The sequence below is a fragment of the Caretta caretta genome, chromosome 11 (genome assembly GCF_965140235.1).
Source record: "Caretta caretta isolate rCarCar2 chromosome 11, rCarCar1.hap1, whole genome shotgun sequence".
NCBI lineage: Eukaryota > Metazoa > Chordata > Testudines > Cheloniidae > Caretta > Caretta caretta.
Genome location: NC_134216.1, coordinates 1820400 through 1840289, shown reverse-complemented (window position 1 = coordinate 1840289; position 19890 = coordinate 1820400). Strand labels below are relative to the sequence as shown.

The 19890-nt window shown below is 53.0% G+C and overlaps 1 protein-coding gene across 4 annotated transcripts in view; it reads right to left on the bottom strand.

Annotated features, from left to right (window-relative positions):
• CFAP65 (cilia and flagella associated protein 65) overlaps window positions 1-19890 on the bottom strand; it is a 51225-nt gene that overhangs the window by 18977 nt on the left and 12358 nt on the right. For 2 of the 4 annotated variants that reach the window (XM_048868653.2, XM_075117689.1), the window contains 14 exons: window positions 18018-18240; window positions 17418-17683; window positions 16253-16453; window positions 15231-15593; window positions 14199-14336; window positions 13017-13262; window positions 7279-7503; window positions 6581-6739; window positions 5926-6091; window positions 5111-5239; window positions 4354-4579; window positions 3353-3481; window positions 2628-2804; window positions 1906-1972 (listed from right to left, as the gene is read on the bottom strand). In XM_048868653.2, the coding sequence (XP_048724610.2) occupies window positions 1906-1972; window positions 2628-2804; window positions 3353-3481; window positions 4354-4579; window positions 5111-5239; window positions 5926-6091; window positions 6581-6739; window positions 7279-7503; window positions 13017-13262; window positions 14199-14336; window positions 15231-15593; window positions 16253-16453; window positions 17418-17683; window positions 18018-18240 (2715 nt within the window). The remainder of the gene's footprint in view (window positions 1-1905; window positions 1973-2627; window positions 2805-3352; window positions 3482-4353; window positions 4580-5110; window positions 5240-5925; window positions 6092-6580; window positions 6740-7278; window positions 7504-13016; window positions 13263-14198; window positions 14337-15230; window positions 15594-16252; window positions 16454-17417; window positions 17684-18017; window positions 18241-19890) is intronic. The other 2 variants (XM_075117688.1, XM_048868654.2) reach the window with 1 other exon arrangement.

Below are 19890 nucleotides of genomic sequence, written 5' to 3'. Positions count from 1 at the left end.
CACCTCAGAAGCTGTGGGAGATCCTGACGATCACACGCTGGAGCTCAGAGGGATTTGAAGTGAGACAGTGTTGATGAGGAGGAGTGATGAAGGGAGGGTAAATATACCAGAGAGAGGGCATGAACTGCAGAGGTGAAGACTCTTGCACCAAATGTGTGGAGCGGCAGAGAACCAGCCAGTGTGAGACTAGGAAAGGGAGTCTGGAAGCAAGTAGAGAAGCAAGGTCCATGAGATACTGCAGGGTGGGCAAGTGTGTGGAAGATTGAAAAACCAGGAAGGCTGTTCTGAGCTGGCTCCTGAAATGAGTGTGGAGCCAGTGGAGCCGTGGAAGGATGGGGCTCCTCTGCACCGGCTGTACCATGTAACAATCCGCAGGGCAGAATCCCAGACCCCCTCCAAGGAGAACGCCAGTGGGGTTCAGGTGGCAGGACGCTGGCACCCATGCGGGAATTTTGCCATGGAGCTGACATTTGTAGCCCACTCTACAGGGTTCAACTGATAAAGGATAGGAACTTAATTAATGCCAGTCAACGTGGCTTATGGAAAATTGGTCTTGTTCAACAAAGCACATTTTAAATGTATTGAGAACTGACTAACTCACAGATCTCCAAAAATAGCCATCGGGGGGAACCCTTGTCGAATAGGGCATTTCTATGGGGTCCAACAGGGAGCAGTTCTAGGCTTGATGCTATTCAACATTTTCATCCACGATCGGGATGTAAATATAAAATTGCTGCTGATAAAATTTGCAGATGACACAAATGTTGGCGGAATGGTAGTAATGAGGGAGGGCTGTCCTACAGAGCGAGCTGGATCACTTGATGAGCTGAGCTCATTCAAACAAACTGCATTTCATTACAGCCAACTGCAAGGTCACACATCCAGGAACAAGGACTTCAGGCCACACCTACAGAATGGGGGACTGGAAAGCAGGGACGCTGAAAAGGGTTTAGGGGTCAGAGTGGGAAAGCAGCTGAACGTGAGCTCCCAGTGCAATGACATGGCAAAGAGGGTCCATATTTTAAAGAGGACGTTGAAAAACTGGAGATGGTGCAGAAAAGAGCCACAAAAATTATTCAAGGGCTGGAAAAACACCCTAGAGTGAGACTCAAAGAGCTCAAAAAGAACAGGAGTATTTGTGGCACCTTAGAGACTAACAAATTTATTTGAGCATAAGCGTTCGTGAGCTACTTATATGCTCAGATAAATGTGTGAGTCTCTGAGGTGCCCCAAGTCCTCCTGTTCTTTTTGTGGATACAGACTGACAGGGCCACCGCCACACTGGCACCTGCCAAAGAGCTCAGTCTGTCTCGTTTCTCAAAAGGAAGGCCGAGGGGAGAAAACGCTAGGTAGTAGAAGGCCTGTAATCTCAGTAGCCAGGGAAAGGCAGAATAAGAGCCAACGGCTGGAAGCTGAAGCCAGACAAAGTCCAATTCCAATAAAGCACAATTTTTTAACAGAAGGTGATTAACCAGTGGAACCAACTCCCACGGGAAGGGCTGGATTCTCCTTCTCTTGATGTCATCAGCTCTAGACTGGAGCCTTTCTGGAAGCTGTTCTAATCAAACGAGTTCTTGGGCTCAATCCTGGTGTAACTGGGTGAATGTCAATGGCCTGTGCCATGCAGGTGGACAGACTAGACAATTTAGTGTTCCCTAATCTATGAAAGGTGCCATGGGACTACAAACTGATTGAATCTGGGTTTCATGCCTCATCCGCAAGAAGGCACCTCCATCACAATGCCCCCTAGCCCCAGGCTAAGGTACTGGTTCGGTACTGACCCCACGGGAAGGCCACCATTTAGTGAATGCTTCGCAGCTCCTGTGTAAAGTGCCTCCGTGTGAATTCAGCTCCTGGAACTCACTGGCCTGCTAGCTGCGCGACAAGCAACGCCTGCTATCTTACCAGAATCTCTCGGCCATGGGAGACCTTCAGCAGGACCGGGAGCCGATCAGTGCCGATGAAATCATGTCTAGCAGGGCAAGAAAAACCACCAGGGTCAGCAAGAGAAAGAGAGAGAGGAAAACATTAAAAATCTAACCCTGTGCCTGGAGTGACAGAATCGAGGGTCACACAGTGAATGCGAGACAATTCATCTCCCTGCTAAAGAGAGTCACCGTAGAATAAGGGCCATTGACGCAGGGAGGGGCACAACTGTATTTGATATAGACACGCACCAATGTACAGGCCGAGCCCTGGAGCTCCTGGAGTCCAGAAGAGTTAGGGGCAATCAGGGTTAGACCCCAAGGGAATGCAAAGCTGGTTCATTTTTCTATACAGCGCCGCTGTCGCTGACTCAGCCAGTCCCTGGGCCACCCTGATTTTTTGAAAAACTACTAATCGATAAAACCACACAAACCGGCTCTGGGAAGCAGCTCCCCAGCCACCTTTCCAGTCCCCACTCTGTCCAGCTAGCACAGTTTTAAAAGATATTAACGTGATTGCTGTAAAGACCACACTGGGGTCAGAAAAAAGGGGACAAAGTCAGAGGGACTTCTCTGGGGGCCTGCTGGGGACGCACCGTGTGATGGGAATGTTCCCAGCATTGAGGTACAGGAGGATCCTGGCAGGTACGCACTGACTCCTGTGGAAGGGAAGGCCCAGGAGAGGGGGGCATGAACTGTCACCTGTGAGAGAGCTGCACTGTTTGCTCCTGTCCTGGGAAGAGTCTTCCTGACTTTGGGGAAACACTGAAGAGCTGGTTGTCCTGAACTCTCATCTGGTGCAGCTCACTGGGGTTGAACTCTGTGTTTTCTGCCCAGTGCTCCACATCAATCTTCTGGTCAGACGGGAACAGAAAGGCCCTATGGACTCAGCAAAGCCAGTCAGCCAGAGCAGGAATGAGAATGGGCATCATTCCCCTTGTTCTGATGGTAAATATGCCAAGGTCTGGGATCATGAAGATATCAGCTTTAGCACAAGGCATGGAAGTGCTGGAAACTCCTCACTACTGCCATCCTGCCAGTCCCCCCCAGGCTTGGTCTGCAGAACCCTCTGGAAACCCAATCCTGGGTTCCCCACACAGATAGAGCCATGAGTCTCAGGCCTGACCTGCAGGACACAAGATGGAGCCATGAAAACTGGGACAGTCCCGCACAGTTTGTGATGGGCAGCGACCCTTGCTTTTCCTCTGTAGAAGGGCCCCAGGTGGGTGATGGGACGGAGTTCAGCCCAGCCGGGTATTCAGAACCCTCCCGCTGAAGTCCCCTGTCAAATCTCCTCCAGCTCACCCCCTCAGAACACAGAGCCCCTTAGATGCCAAGTGCACTCAGTGCCCTGGGAGCAGCTCCGTGTCCTGGGGCAGCAGCTCTGATTCCAGAGGAAGGCACTGGGTTTAACGAGAGCTACGTACCATTCCACCGGCACCACCCCATTGTTCTCCAGCATGAGGATCACCACAGACGGCTCGGCTTCGATTGGAGCAGCCCCAAAGTTGAAATCCAGCAGGACGGGGGTGTGCACGGGAGGGACTGGGCAGATGCTGTGCAGGGCAGAGAAAGAGGAGATGAAATCAAGCCAAGAGGAAGGAAAGCTCACTGGAGGTGCTGCAGGAGCTGGACATAACACAACTGCTGGGAGGCTCCTCCCTTGGGTAACAGCAGAAGCTAGTGACCTTCACTCCTCTCGAGGGCTCCACGCTCCAGGAACATCAGCTGCCCAGAGGAGGCACCCAGATGCTTAAACACTTTCCCCTCCTCCTGAGAGCTGCCTCTGTCTAAGGTGGCTCTTCCCTCCACACCCATAAACTGCCACATGGGGAATCTCAACACGCAGTGGGGGCTGAGCGAGCTGGGTAGGCACAGCACACTTAGTGCCTAGAGCGGGCACAAGACAGGTCATAGCAAGGAACTCCCCTGGCTGACCCAGGAGCGCTACTGCCCTCCTGAAAAGAGAGATGACTCCACACAGCACAGCCAGAATGGCAGCTCAGCCAGACACTGGGCCCTGGAGAGGAGATGGGGGCCTGAGGGAGAGCAGTGCCCACCCAGGCTCACTGCATCACCTCTGGATGGCTGCACGCAGGGGAGCGGGGTGGGACTCATTCCCATTCTCCATGCCCTGCTACTATCCAGCAGGGCAATGCTGAGTCCATGGAGATGGGCCCAAGAAGAGAGGGAGAAAGGCGAGGTGAAATTCCAAGGTTTACAGCCTCCCCGCAGAGGGGAAAGGACAAGACAGGGCACACAGGCAGCGGGCCAGGGAGAGGTGAGGAGCTGCCTGCTTTGGGGCTGAGAAGGAGTCAGCAAAGATTTCTAGGTGACACCGAGCTGCAAATCAAACCCTCTGGCCATGCTTTCCCTGCCTGGATTGTACTGCAGGATATAGACTCCTCTGGGCCAGGTCTCAAGTCACCTGTGCCTTGTGGGAACCCTGTAGGTGAGCTCTGCGGAGGTGGGGTCTCGCTCCAAGTACTGGTTCAGAGTTTCCAGTGCAAAGAGCCTCCAGAGGTGCAGCTTGCTGATGCCGCGGGCACTTCCTGCTGCACACACATCCGTGACGCAGACAGAGGGGTAGACGCCCGTCGCTACTACACAGCAGAGGGCCTGCTGCTCCCCTACCGTGTTTGCAGGATCCAGAGCTTGTGGGAGGAGAGACAAGAACTAATCAGTGCAATGTTGAGGGAAGCTGCCCAGGCTGGGCTAGAAGTAGGGTCTGGATCCCCAACAGAGAGCCAGACCCCTGCCTGGCATGCCCGGGCACAAGTTTCAGAAGCAACCAACACATGACCATGTCTGTTATAAGACATATAAAGGGAAGCTGCCTGGGTGGGACATCGGCATGTGGAGGAGAGGGGACAATGTGGGGCCTGGGTGGACTGGGAACCATCTCTACCTCAGCACCCCAGGGCTCAGCTGTGTCAAACACCATCTCTGCAGACAGCATAGGGGCAAGGGAGAAAGCAAAACATCCCCTGTGAGTCCAGCCAAGCTGTTCAGCACAGAGACTCCCGCCGGCAGGAGTAATCCACTGGGAATGGAGGGAGGGACGCAGCTGGGAGCTGACATCTTCACAGATTCAGACACAGTTTATGTCTGGCGTAGAAAGGGCCCCCTGGCTGGATGGGATGGAATGGCCCTTTTGGTCCTTCCCGGCAAGCCAGGGCTCTCACCTTTAGGCATGGAAATGGTGTAACTGATTGACCAGGTGTAATGCAGTTGACGGGCTGGGCTGACAGTTACTTGAACAATGGCCTTTGACCTTGCAGGAATCATCCCCTTGTAATGATCCAGCTCTAAAGCTACATGAGAAAGGAAAGGGAGTCAGTACCGGGAGGGCACTGACCTCTTGGTCTCAGTATAATTCTCTCTCTATGTATATATCACACTATATCTGTATATACCGTGTTCAGAATGTACATATTTGTTCTGCACACACCTAGTGTGCCATTTTCAGTCCAGACCAAACACGGACACACACGAGTCCTCATGGAGGACTGTCCAGGACAAGCTCCAAGTGTCAATCTGGAGATTGTTTTGCTTCTAGCCCTGTTTAAAAAGGTGTGCACTGATATTATTTTTAAAAGAAAGGTTTTTCTCCCCAAATCCAAAAACTTCTGAATTGATTTTGCTCAAAATTTTACCCTTTGAGCTGAAACTTTGAGCAGGACCCCAGCATGGAAATTTTCAGCTGAAGTGAGCAATACTGGTGGAACTGGTGAATGATGAGAACAGGAAGCTTTTGTTTTAGTAGACATTTGTTACACCTTTAACAATAGTGGCAGAGGTTTGTACAAGGTACCCAGTATAGAATGAGAGACAGACAGACAGACACACCTGCACCTTCTCAAACAGACCAGCTGTCACAGAAAGAATAGGTGTTTCTCGAGCTCGCAAGAGCAATTCATCCATTTTAGAATGCCTTTGTCTGCAATAAAAACGAGGCCCAATGCCCCCCACTCTACCTCCCCAAACATTCTTTCAATACCTAGCGGATCGCTGAGGACTTCCTCAGGGTCACACGGTCCTGTGATCATTTGCTCCACGTGGAGGATGTAGTTCAGAGAACAGGTCCCATTATTCAACAATACAAGGTCACAGGACTGCAGGCCGCCAACCAGAATGTTCCCTAGGTCCAGCTGCTCCTCTTGAGCCTAGAGCCCAAAGGCGGCACACAAGAATCAGGGTGGTATTGTTACATCACTGCCGACTGCTCAGGGGGCAGGACAAGGCTGCTATTTGGCTAGGCCAATATACACAGTGTAACGCAGCGATGTGCAAAGTTTGACTCCAGGACCCAATATGTACCAAGGAGATTATAAAGCATTGCCTGCTGGGACTTGTAGTCTTAATATGGACCTTTGCCCAACACATAGAGCAGGGGAGCTGCATAGGCACCTGATAACAAAAGGAAGGATGGGTGATGGATTCCTGCTGAATGCAAGGCCAACCCAGAAGCACAGCAGAGCGGGAGTAACATTCTTTCCTCTACCACCACCTCCCTCTCTCTGGAAAGAAGCTGCCACTGGGCTCCAAGTACCCTCCTCTAGTACATTACTAGGAGGCTGGAGATTCTGCTTAGCCAATTAATCCCCCAGGGAGATACTCCTTCTCTTCCCCCTCTCCCACATGTTGGTACTTACCCCAATGGTGCCCAGTGCCCCCTCGCCAATAACCCGCAGGGTGTAGCGGGTGCTCTCAGGAGACTCAGGGGCTGAACTCCCTTGGGGTCTCCACACTGACACCCAGCTTCGCAGGAGATACTTGGTCTCCTTGCCAGGAGTAAAGGTCCATGCCTGAGCCTAGAATCACAGGAGGGAGAGGGCATTCACTGGTGTGCCCAGCCTCTCTGCTGCCCGGGCCAAGGAGTCAATTCCAAACACATTATGGAGCAGCTGACAATCCTGAGTGTATAAGACAGACAGCACCTTCCTCCCTCACTGCTGTCTTGGTCACACTCCAGATTACCACCTGCCAGCTTCTATTCAGCTTTGGCCTGATCCTGATTGTGTCTCTGCCCATTACCTGACCCCTGTTTTGGGGGTTCTTACTGGGAACACACGCCCAGACACTCACAGCCAGGCCTTCTCAGATGCACCCGTTCTTGCTGCCCTCCACAATATATTTGCTCCTAGTGTCTGGAAGGAAACAAGCATGTGGTGGAGCAAATCTACTTCAAGATCAAGCTGGAGGAAGCTGGCTAGGTACTCTACCCAAAACACGTACTGGCACCCTCCGCCCTTGGCCTATGGGGCTGTGAACTACTGCCATGTGTTTTTGCTCTCAGCTCTCTACAGCTGTATGGTGGGTGGCGAAAGAAAATGACTTCAGCAGAACTCACCAAGGCTTCGCTGGGCTGGATGACCCCTGTGGCGGGCTTGACAGACAGGACCTTGCTGTCAGACTCCTGGATCTTCCACTTGAAGTGCATTGGCAACCTTGTGCAGTTCTTTATGGTGTAAGTGCGTGTGGTTGAGGTCCCCACACAGGTAGGCTTGAAGTACAGATTCCCATCTCCTTCTAAGAGCAACAGAAGGGACTCGCCATTGCTCCGGAGCAGGATCTCCTATGGGACTCAGGGAAAGGGAATATACAGTAGCAGAAAATCTTAGCTGAGCTCTGAAAGAATCAGGCAGATTTGCATCTCCTTCCAAAAGGCGCCTGGGATCACAACAGGGCTGAGCTCAGGGGGGGAAGGACTCCGGGCCTGCCTGTTGGGCTGTCACGCACAGTTCTGGAGAGCAGGCACAAGGCAGGCAGGACAACAAGGGGCACCAGGCCCTGGAAGGCACCTGCTGTGCCAATAAGAAATGGGCACATTGTTAATACCCAAAGGACATTTTAGAAGACTTTTGTCACGGAGTGTGGGGGAGTCCAGGCCCTGCACCCCTCTTCCTGGTCTTCACTGAGACTCTCAGCCAGCCAGTAAAATGGAAGGTTTATTGGACAACAGGAACACAGTCCAAAACAGAGCTTGTGGGTACACCCAGGACCCCTCAGTCACGTCCTTCTGGGGGAGCAGGGAGCTTAGACCCCAGCCCTGGGGTTCCCTGCGTTCCACCACCCAGCCCCAAACTGAAACTAAACCCCCCCAGCAGGCTCCCTTCTCAGCCTGTCTTCACATTCCTGGGCAGAGGTGTTACCTCCCCCTCCCCCTCCTGGCTCAGGTTACAGGCTCTCAGGTCTCCCATTAAGAAAAGGAGTACTTGTGGCACCTTAGAGACTAACCAATTTATTTGAGCATGAGCTTTCGTGAGCCACAGCTCACTTCATCTGATGAAGTGAGCTGTGGCTCACGAAAGCTCATGCTCAAATAAATTGGTTAGTCTCTAAGGTGCCACAAGTACTCCTTTTCTTTTTGCGAATACAGACTAACACGGCTGTTCCTCTGAAACCTGTCATTATGCAAGGTCTCCCATTGAAACTCCCCCGCCACATTCCCAGGTCAACACTCCCCCCTCCCTGCTGCGTCACATCTCTCCCCCTTCGAGACTGAACTGAGCGGGGTCGCTCTGACCAGTGACCTGGGGAAGTTCGGGGCCCCCTCTCCGGGACAGCGCATCCGCTATCATGTTGGCACGTCCCTTCACGTGGACCACGTCCATGTCGTAATCCTGCAGGAGCAGGCTCCACCTCAGGAGTTTGGCGTTGGCTCCTTTCATCTGGTGCAGCCAGGTCAGGGGAGAGTGGTCGGTGTACACGGTGAAGTGTCGCCCGAAGAGATAGGGCTCTAGTTTCTTGAGGGCCCACACCATGGCCAGGCACTCCTTCTCAATGGCCGCGTAGTGTGGCTCCCGGGGTAGAAACTTCTTGCTCAGGTACACGATGGGGTGTCTCTCCCCCTTTCCATCCTCCTGCATTAACACTGCCCCTAGTCCCGTGTCTGAGGCATCGGTGAACACCATAAAGGGCTTGTCAAAGTCTGGGTTTGCCAGAACCCCTTCTCCCACAGGAACCTCTCCTGGCAGCCTCTCCTCATGGTCCATACCACACTGAGGTCGGCCAGGTCCCTGAGCTTCCGCAAGGAGGGATCTTTCCTCAACTTGGCCTGGAACTCAGCAGCTGGGAAAGGGATGGGGCCCGGTTCCCTCTCACTGGCTGGGTCTGAGGCCACAGCCTCTCTGAGCCGTGCCCCTCGGCACTCCCTCCCAACCAGGGTAGGGTCCTGCACCTCCGGTATGGTACCCTCCCCAAGGTCAGGGCGCAGTGCCCCTCGCCGGCTCTGGCTACGGGTCACAACCAGGGCGGTCTGGGGCTTGTTGGCCAGTCCTCTAGGTCTCCCCCCATCAAAACCTCAGTGGGCAAGTGGTGGTGCACCCCCACATCCTTGGGGCCCTCTTTGGCCCCCCATTTCAGGGGTACCCTTGCCACGGGCACCTTGAATGGGGTCCCGCCCACCCCCATCATCAGGGTCAGGTAGGTGTTGGGCACCACCCGATCTGGGGTCACCACCTCGGGCCGGGCCAGCGTCACCTCCGCGCCCGTATCCCAGTATCCATTGACCTTCCTCCCATCTACCTCCTGGGGAACAAGGCACTCGCTCCAGAGGGACAGCCCCGCGCCCACCCTGTAACCCGAGCACGCTGAGTCCAGCCCTCTGGTGGAGCTGGCCTGGGGTACTCTTCCCCCCGGAGCAGGTGGTAAGCTGGCAGCCCCCCTTGCCTGGGCGGTCTGCCCCTCATCCAGCTGGGTCCCTACCCAGTTAACCCTGGGTAGGTTGGGTCTGTTCAGTCTGTCCCTGAGCCTGGGGCACTGGGTCCGTACGTGGCCTCTCTGGCCACAGTGATAGCAGCTCAGGTCACGTTGGTCCCCTCGAGTGGGTCGGAGGGTCCCGACACCAGGCGTTCCCCTTGGGAGGGGGTTCTCCACATTTCCCCGCTGGGAGTTCACAGGGTGACTCTCTCTCTGCATCGGGGGGGCCTGTTCTTTTGGGACTCCTCCCTGCTACCCCCTGACCAACTGTTCACAAACTCCTTGGTCAGCTGCCCTGCATGCTGCAGGTTCTGTAGCTTTTTGTCCACCAACCACAGCCTCAGGTCAGAAGGGCACTGTTCATACAGTTGCTCCAGTATGATTAGGTCATAGAATCATAGAATATCAGGGTTGGAAGGGACCCCTGAAGGTCATCTAGTCCAACCCCCTGCTCGAAGCAGGACCAATTCCCAGTTAAATCATCCCAGCCAGGGCTTTGTCAAGCCTGACCTTAAAAACCTCTAAGGAAGGAGATTCTACCACCTCCCTAGGTAACGCATTCCAGTGTTTCACCACCCTCTTAGTGAAAAAGTTTTTCCTAATATCCAATCTAAACCTCCCCCACTGTAACTTGAGACCATTACTCCTCGTTCTGTCATCTGATACCATTGAGAACAGTCTAGAGCCATCCTCTTTGGAACCCCCTTTCAGGTAGTTGAAAGCAGCTATCAAATCCCCCCTCATTCTTCTCTTCTGCAGGCTAAACAATCCCAGCTCCCTCAGCCTCTCCTCATAAGTCATGTGTTCCAGACCCCTAATCATTTTTGTTGCCCTTCGCTGGACTCTCTCCAATTTATCCACATCCTTCTTGAAGTGTGGGGCCCAAAACTGGACACAGTACTCCAGATGAGGCCTCACCAATGTCGAATAGAGGGGAACGATCACGTCCCTCGATCTGCTCGCTATGCCCCTACTTATACATCCCAAAATGCCATTGGCCTTCTTGGCAACAAGGGCATACTGCTGACTCATATCCAGCTTCTCGTCCACTGTCACCCCTAGGTCCTTTTCCGCAGAACTGCTGCCTAGCCATTCGGTCCCTAGTCTGTAGCGGTGCATTGGATTCTTCCATCCTAAGTGCAGAACCCTGCACTTATCCTTATTGAACCTCATCAGATTTCTTTTGGCCCAATCCTCCAATTTGTCTAGGTCCTTCTGTATCCTATCCCTCCCCTCCAGCGTATCTACCACTCCTCCCAGTTTAGTATCATCCGCAAATTTGCTGAGAGTGCAATCCACACCATCCTCCAGATCATTTATGAAGATATTGAACAAAACCGGCCCCAGGACCGACCCTTGGGGCACTCCACTTGATACCGGCTGCCAACTAGACATGGAGCCATTGATCACTACCCGTTGAGCCCGACAATCTAGCCAGCTTTCTACCCACCTTATAGTGCATTCATCCAGCCCATACTTCCTTAACTTGCTGACAAGAATACTGTGGGAGACCGTGTCAAAAGCTTTGCTAAAGTCAAGAAACAATACATCCACTGCTTTCCCTTCATCCACAGAACCGGTCAAGCAGGTCCTCTTTAGCTTGGGCCCCAGCTGTACACTTGCGGGCATATCCCTGCATTCGGTTGACCAGTTGTAGGTAGGTGACCTCAGGCGTTTTACGCTGACTCCGGAACCTTCTCCGGTACATCTCGGGGGTCAGCCCAAACTCAGGGAGCAGGGTCTGTTTGAACAGTTCGTAGTCCCCTGCCTCCGCCCCTGTCATTTGGCTGTACACCTCCATGGCTATGGGGTCCAGTAAGGGGGTGAGAAACTGGAGCCTGTCTGCAGGGTCAACCCTGTGCATCTCGCAGGCATTCTCAAAGGCCGTCAGGAAGCTATCTGTGTCCTCCCCCTCCTTCTGCTGGGCCAGGAAGCACTTATCAAAGCTCCTTGCAGTCTTGGGTCCCCCCACACTCACCCACCCCACTGCTCCTCAGCCTGGCCACCTCCAGTTCATGCTGTCTTTGTTTCTCCTTCTCCTCCTGCTCATGCCTATGTTGCCTCTCCTTCTCCTGACGTTCCCTCTCCTTCTCCTGAAGTTCCCTCTCCTTCTCCTCCTGCTCATGTTGACGTTGTTTCTCCTCACGTTGACGTTACTTTTCATGATCCTCCAGCTCCCTCATTTTCATCTCCCTCTCCCATTCCAGCCGCCTCCGTCGGGAGGATCCCCTGCTGGCTGCCGGGGTCAGGGTGCCCTCGGTATTCGCTGGGCTTCCCCCAACCCCTCCCCCAGGCCTAGGTAGGAAGGGTCTCGGGATGTCCTCGGCAGCAGTCTGACCCCTCCCAGCCCAGTCAGGCCCCAGGGCCCACGCTGCGTCCACCGGGCGGCTTCCCTCAGGGACAGGGATTGGGTCATCCCTCTCCTCCAACTGGGCAATCAGCTGTTCCTTGGTGGACCTCCCAATGCGCAGCCCCCTCTGCCTGCACAGCTCCACCAGGTCGCCCTTCAGGCATTTAGCGTACATCTCCCTGCTGGCCACTCACAGGCCTGGGTGGCTTTCCATGGTTTCCAGGAAAAACCCCGAGGGTGCCAGTCCTTCTTGAGGTCACTACCTCTTTGCCAGGGTCGAGCTGCAGACACCTCTGCCCCGGGACCGCTCACTGCAATCCCCCGGGGGACCCTGTTACTGCAAAAGTCCTTCTCTCTGGTCACACACTCCCAGGGGTTAACCGCCTCCTGAAACCTTCTCTCTGAATCTTCAGCACGCCTGGTCCCTGTCAATCCCCCTTCGTTTTACTGCTCCCCAGTCACTTACTGCAGGAAGCGCCATCCGCGGGGTGCAGTAGATCCCACCGCTACCACCAGTTGTCACAGACTGTGGGGGAGTCCAGGCCTTGCACCCCTCTTCCTGGGATTCACTGAGACTCTCAGCCAGCCAGTAAAACAGAAGGTTTATTGGACAACAGGGCACAGTCTCAAACAGAGCTTGTGGGCACAGCCAGGACCCCTCAGTCAAGTCCTTTTGGGGGAGCAGGGAACTTAGACCCCAGTCCTGAGGTTCTCTGCATTCCACCACCCAGCACCAAACTGAAACTAACCCCCCCCAGCAGGCTCTCTCCTGCAGCCTCTGTTCACATTCCTGGGCTCACATTCACCTCCCCCTCCCCCTCCTGGCTCAGGTTACAGGCTCTCAGGTCTCCCATTGAAACTCCCCTGCCACATTCCCAGGTCAACACTCCCCCTCCCTGCTGCGTCACAACTTTAAATTCCCATTTCCAAAACAGAAGAAACAAACTACCAAAAAGGAGAAATAACCAGGCCCACGGTGAAGGTTATCACAAAGAGAGAGACCAGAATACAAAACAGCCCTTCTACCCTTGCTCTACCTGGGTGTACTTGGGATAGGAGTTCAGCTGCAAGGACAGGATGTGCTGGTGTGTGGCCATGTCCACCGGCTGCGTTGAGAGAAGGAAGATTTGGTGGGCTCCTGAGGCTACGTACCCTGAGCAGGGTTTGACCAAAACGGAGGGACAGATGTCCTGGTTCATGCAGAAGGTGATCGGGGAAGTGCCAACGTTCCAGAGCAGCACGCTGCGGTAGGTGTTGGTGTTCGGACCCACCGCAGGGAAAACCTGATGGACAGAAAGCGAGCCGGGAGGGCTGGGTTCATTTCAGAAGGCCAATTTACACAGGAAATGTTTGTCTAGTTGAATTTCCCTTTCCGAAGTCTGACAAGTGCCAGCCTGAGCCCTAGGTGAACCCTGCCACTACTTCTAAGGAAGCAAGAGAGGAAAGTGAATTCACTCTAAGGTGGGCAAAGTGCGGCCAACAGCAACCCATGGAGCTGTGAGGACTGCACCTGCCCACTCCTTTATTTGTCTGAAGTGGCCTGCTGAGACTCCAAGCCCAGCATGCAATGCTTCTTACCAATCCAAACAGCCAGGCTGCACACTGGGACCAGCGACCTCTGCAGGCCCTGCTTCTGGGTTAAAGACAAAGATGGCTGCAATCTGCTCCACTTTATGCAAATCACGTGTGGCTATTGGGTTCTTGGCAAGTTACCCAGGCAGCCCCTGGGCTAGCTGGGGAGTCTCGCCTGACGTCTCAGGAGGACTCTTCCTAGAAGGCTGCAGGCTCCTGGAGTCGGATCTTCCTTAGCCTCATGGGAAGGACGACGACCCCTGTGCCGGAGAAGCAGCAGCAAGAGCCTGGCTTACGTCGCACTTTGCCTTGCAGGAGACCTCTCTTCCAATGAAGTCTTGGTGCACTGCTCTGCTGCTGACCCCCCAGCCCAGTGGACGGAGAGGGGCTAACTCAGCAGTCCTTACCAGTGACGAGATCAGCTTTGACAGGAAGGACCAAGATGTTCACTGCAAGCTGGGACACAAGAGAACTGGGATACAGGGGGACCCCCCGACCTGTCCTAAGCTGGGAGTCTCCATACAGTAGGAAGCCACCCAAAGCATGTCTCTGACTAGGACAGCAGGAAAGAGGGTTCTGTACTCCAGGACTCTCCACATCAAAGATTCACCACATACTTCCATGTGACACACGCTGACCACACTCACCTTGGGGGAGTCCAGGACATAATGCGGAATGAAGTGCTGCCGATCTGCTTCAAAGGTGTGGCCCCTCAGCCGGATGGTCAGGCACCAGGATGGACACATGGTGCTGTCCTCCTCAATGTTACTATAGTGTCTCAGCACCTGCAGGCAAAGGAGAAAGAGAATCGTGCATCTGTGGGGTGGGAATGTGCCACAGAACCATCTTTAAATGAGATAGCACATGGGCCAGCATGAGCAGCCATTCATGAGATTGCCACCCTCAGGGGATACAGAGGAGATGACATGCGTCAGGGAAGCAGAGCTGGTCAGGGCAGGATCAGGAATGACCTCCAGAGAGTGACATCCCAATGCCTGGAGACCTTCGCTGTCTATCTTATGTACTTATCTGGCCCCCACTACTGCAGGTATCTGAGCTTCACAATCTTTAATGCATTTACTCTCACCACGCGCCTGTGACATGCTCTTATCCCCATATTACAGCAACTGAACCCCAGAGAAACTAAGTGACATGCCCAAGGAAGCCTGTGGAAGAGCTGGGAACTCAACCTTGGTCTTCTGAGTCCTGGACGAGTGCCTCAACCATTGAACCAACTCTTCGCTCCCCAGCCATCCTGCGCTCACACTGACTGGCCTGAACTCAGGACATGGCAAGAGGAGGGTGTCAGTGAAATGATTCTCAATCATTTTGTTGTCAAACTTTGTGGGTACTTCCAAGCCTGCCCACAGACCGGGAAGGATCAGCAATGGAACAGGCAGCTGGTTGGGGAGCATTTATCCTCCTTAGGTTACTCACTAAGACCAGAGAAAGTCTGATATAACAAAATGCCATTTAAAGAAAGCCAACTCAGCCTAACCCACCCAAACAGTGTTGTGGCAATGTGATTTCTCCTTAACTCACTCCCTACCTTGGGACTGGAGCACTGGGGTGGACAGATCTTAGGCCCAACAAGGTGAAAGCCATAGGTCTAGATTTCAGTCAAGCCCTTGACATTACTGCTGCTGCATTTGGTGTGGATACTGGTAATTCCTACTGACCTTGTAGAAGGCAAAGCCTTCCAGCTCTGCTGCATACAGAGTGTTGAGCTGAGAGGGCTGGAAAATGAGGCGAAAGGCTGTGGATTTCAGAGGTGGGATGTCGCAGGTTTCAGGGGTCACTCGGAAGGGACTCTCCGGCCTGCATGTCCACGTAACAGTGATCTTTCCTTTGGTGTGATTGGTCAGGCAGAGAGGAAGTGGTTCCACCTCTTGGAGCCGCACACAGCAACCAAAATCAAACTCCCTAACGCTGACACTGACGTGAGGGGGAAAGATGGTGAGGTCGCTGGTTATGCCATCATGAAAATATTCAGTCATGGGGTCGATGTATGGGTACTCCTCAGGGGGCTTGTCTTCAGGGACCTAGGAAAAGGAAACAGATCTCTGTCTAGCTCAGGGGTAAGCACTATAGTAAAGCACACTCCCTTGAGGGAAATGATTCTCAAGACATGGGAGCCAGGAGACCCCACAGCCCTGACTGCCAATGCAACCGACAAGCTGTAGTTAAGCACAGAGGACTTCCCCTTTATAGCATGTTTCCCAGGAAAGCTCAGCATTTAGGATCCAAGAAGGCTCCTGCTTTTTAGCCAAATTTCAATCTGAGGTTGACTGAGGCAAGAGAAAGTCCAGTGATTCATTCAAAGGCACACAGTGGGCTACTAACTGAGTCGGGATAAGAACTCAGGCAGATGAATACCAATATATGCTATGTTTCAGAGTAACAGCCGTGTTAGTCTGTATTCGCAAAAAGAAAAGGAGTATTTGTGGCACCTTAGAGACTAACCAATTTATTTGAGCATAAGCTTTCATGCATCCGATGAAGTGAGCTGTAGCTCACGAAAGCTTATGCTCAAATAAATTGGTTAGTCTCTAAGGTGCCAAAAGTACTCCTTTTCTTTTTGCAAATATATGCTATGTACATTTGTAACTGCACAATTAGCATGAAGGCATCTGCAGTGAGCAACCGGTACCCTGCTGGGCAGAGCAAGGGCAGCGTGGCATCTGCCCAAGGCAGCCCATACCTGTGGAGGCAGCTTGAGGGCTCTGTTTTCATCCATCTGCAGCTTCCCCTCCCTCAGCATCGAGCTCAGGATGTCGGGTGGGTAGAAGGTCAGCCCTCGCGCCATGTTGGTCCTGTACCACGAGAGATGTCTTGGCCGCAGGATGGCTGGTTTAGTTGTATCAGAATGGCAGGTACCAAACAAATCCAGGAACAATGGATTCTGGGGAAGTGCCAGAAACACTTGCAGGAAACAGGCTACTTTGACTGCCCTCCGGTTGGCTGCTTTTCCTGTTACGCAACACCCACCCCCCAGAGTGTAAGTTACAGACTTAGCACTGTGTAAACACACACCACCATTGACATTGCCTCTGGATTTGGCCCAATATCTTTGCTAGAATTAGGGAAGGATGTAGGTGACACACGATGCAAGGTCAGTGCACCAGACTTTCACTTCCAGACACCTAACCTGACTCACAAGGGAGAGGAGTTTGCAGATCTCCCTCTAGTACTGGTAAACATCAACAATCTACCACACCACCTGGCAGAATACACCCCAGTGAAGAGTCTGCTCAGAAAAGGCCCAGGCTGGATTAGCAGGAGACGCAGTGATGGATTTACAGGGCTACGTAGGGGAACCCAGGACTAGAAGAGAAGGAAGCATTGCAGACAGGTCAGGGTTGAGGTGGGGGGCCCTGTAGGCCAGGCTGTGAAAGAGAGCCCCACCCTGGAACAGGAGGGTACTGCAGGTCAGGATTGAGGTGCGCTGGCAGAGCCATGTGGGGGAAGCTCGTGTACCACAACCCGTACCAACACAGTGTGTGTTCATAGCCCTACATTCATCAACAAACAAGGGGAGTGAAGCAATTTGTGTTTCATTTTTTAACCTGGTGTTGGAGACAGACGTCTTGCTCTGAAATGAGCGCAGTTGCCTGGTGCCTAACATGGCCAGATCGAATAGATGACACTAGCCCTTGACCCTATACACATCTCCTCAGCAGAATGACGGGCAGCACTCTCCTGCCACTTACAGATCCCTTCCTTCTCTGGAAACACATAACCACGAGATGAGCAGGGTTCTGTAACAGCATGTTACCCATCCCCTCTCTGATGCAAGTTCCCAAACAGAAAAGGTTTCCTTCATTCTTGGACATCTCAGTAACAGCGTCACCCGTTGCCCCTCCTACCTGGTGATGGACGAGGCAAACCACTCTGCGGTAACAGATGATAGGGTGAGCAGGCTGAAAGGTCACCCTCAGGATGAGAGTGGCCATCCCGCTCAGGACTCCACATGGGCAATCAAAGGAGAAGACGCTCTCTCTGCCATCAATGTCAAACTGATAATAGGCAGGGACATCCGAAATGTTGCTGATTTCCAAAGGCTGCGTCAAACACTCTCCAAGGTTGAGCCAGCCAAAGTTCACGAAGGAATGTTGCAGGAACACTAAAGGACCTGGAACAACAACCAATGCCTGGGTCTTTCATACCAATTTCTGTCCCTGCAGCACACTCTATTCCAGCCAAAGTGGATCATCCCAAGTCAGAAACGAATCATCTGACAGGTTCCCTGAATCAATCTGCCTCAGCAAACAGCTGGACGTGCTCTTCCAATAGCCTCATGCCCAAGCACAAGCGGGTGGTAGAATTTACACCCCACTACGGCCAAGAAGAACATGGAACCCTGCAGAAGGCCAGTCCCAGCCCACGTACTGGGGCACTCCGTCAGCCACTCCCCTACCCCACAATGAGAAGGGGGTCTGAAGACATGGGGGACTGTCCTTTGATACCTTTGCATGATCCAATCACCTTCAGGACCGTTTGGGTGAGGTTCCCTACCGGCTTGATGGTGAAATAGTCCACACTCTGCACCCCTACTGTGTGGGGGCTAAAACGCACAGAGATAAGCAGCTTCCCATTGGCTGGAACAATGGCCTGTGTGACATCACAAGAGAAGACATAATCCCAGAGCAGGGGTTCCTTTGCTCTCTCAATCCTAAACGGGACGCTGACCTGTGAGGGGAAGACGAGCAGGTTCATACAGTTCTGGTCCAGATTAGGCTGCTCTGCATTTTGAAGACTATCAGTTTAAGATCTGTGTTCTTATGTCAGCCGAGCCCTGCGTAGGCAAATGTACTTGTCTTCCCCCTTGGAGAGCTGGGTCTTATTTACAGCGAGTCACAAGTGACGTGAGTTGGGGAGAACCTCCCCCTGGTTTCTAGTGGGCATCTGCCTACGTTCCCAAAGCAGCAAGGTTAGCTGCTTCTGTTCAGTAGACACCAAGACTGGGTTTGCCACAGGGTGCGGCAGGTCAGAACTGTGGTGCATCAGCCCTGCTCGGTGAGGTCCAGCACTGGAATAGCACAGGGTCCAATACTGGAATAGCAGGTCAGAACTGAGGTGCACTGCAGAGCTGTCTGAGGAAGCCAGCACAGCACCCACCTGCATGGTCACTGACTATCTGCCCCTCAGTCTGTTCAGCAGCCAACTCAGCCAAAACACTAAGCAGCCAATGAGGCCTGACAGCAAAATGCCCATCCGGAGAAGGGAGCTCACCCTCCTTTGGGTCAGCTGGCTACACAATGTAAAGCAGGTGCCTTTCCTGATTTCCCAGGAAATGCTGCCATCTGCTGGGCTGCTTTTAGGGACAGTAGAGAGACAAGGTCAGCGAGGTCATATCTTTTATTGGACCAACTTCTGGTGGTGAGAGACCAGCTTTCAGGCTTACACAGAGCTCTGCTTCTTTAGGGATGGTTGTCTTTTGTGTCCCAGAAAGCATCAGCCAAAGGAATGTAAAGCTGCAGAAGGGGCCGGCTAACTACTGTTATTCCCACTCAGACTGATACCCATCTCTACTGCTTCCTGTCCCCTATCACCGTCTGGCTGTTCAGCCACCTGTTTTACCCTGTAAGAATCTTAGACAAGGACAGGGACTGACTGACTGACTAACAGGGCCCTGGTCCCTGCTTGGGATTTCTGGATGCTTTCACAACAGAAACAAGAATAAAGGAGAAGGCTTCCTTAGTCTGTTTCTCAGGCTTTACAACCTGTGGTTGATTCTCCCCTCCTCTGTGCTCTTATCTTCTAAATCGATGATCCCCTTCCACATCCAACCCGTAAAGTGAGTGAGAACCGGCTGGCCTAACAGTGTGAAACAGGCGGTTTGTTTTGATGGAAAACAACCAAGGTTCTTGAGCCCCAAAGTAGAGCATGTCCTCCTCGCCAGCAAGGCTCAGCCAAGCCCCAGGGGCACATCAAACAAGCTGCAGGAGAGGCACTTGGGTATGAAAAACCACCAACCCAAGAAAGACATCTCTCTGGCACCAGGACAGACAGAGATCACTCTGAAACCCAGGGTTAGAACTATGCAACCCCAACGAAGTCAGCAGGGCTCCTGGGTGTATCAGAGCAGATTTTAGCCCCATCACTAAAGAGCATTGAAAGGCAGTTTACTTGGCGAGTTAGGACACCATGGTATTATTGTGGTATTATTTATGTCGTGTGTTGCCACCTCTGACATTTGACTGATCAGCACTGGCAGATCGGGGTGCAGGGTGGCCAGGACCAGAATAGCAGGGTGTCAGGAAACAGGGTGTTGGCCATTCTCTGTGTCCAGACCCCTGCACACACCTGCCCTCTAGGGCTCTGCAATGATCATACACC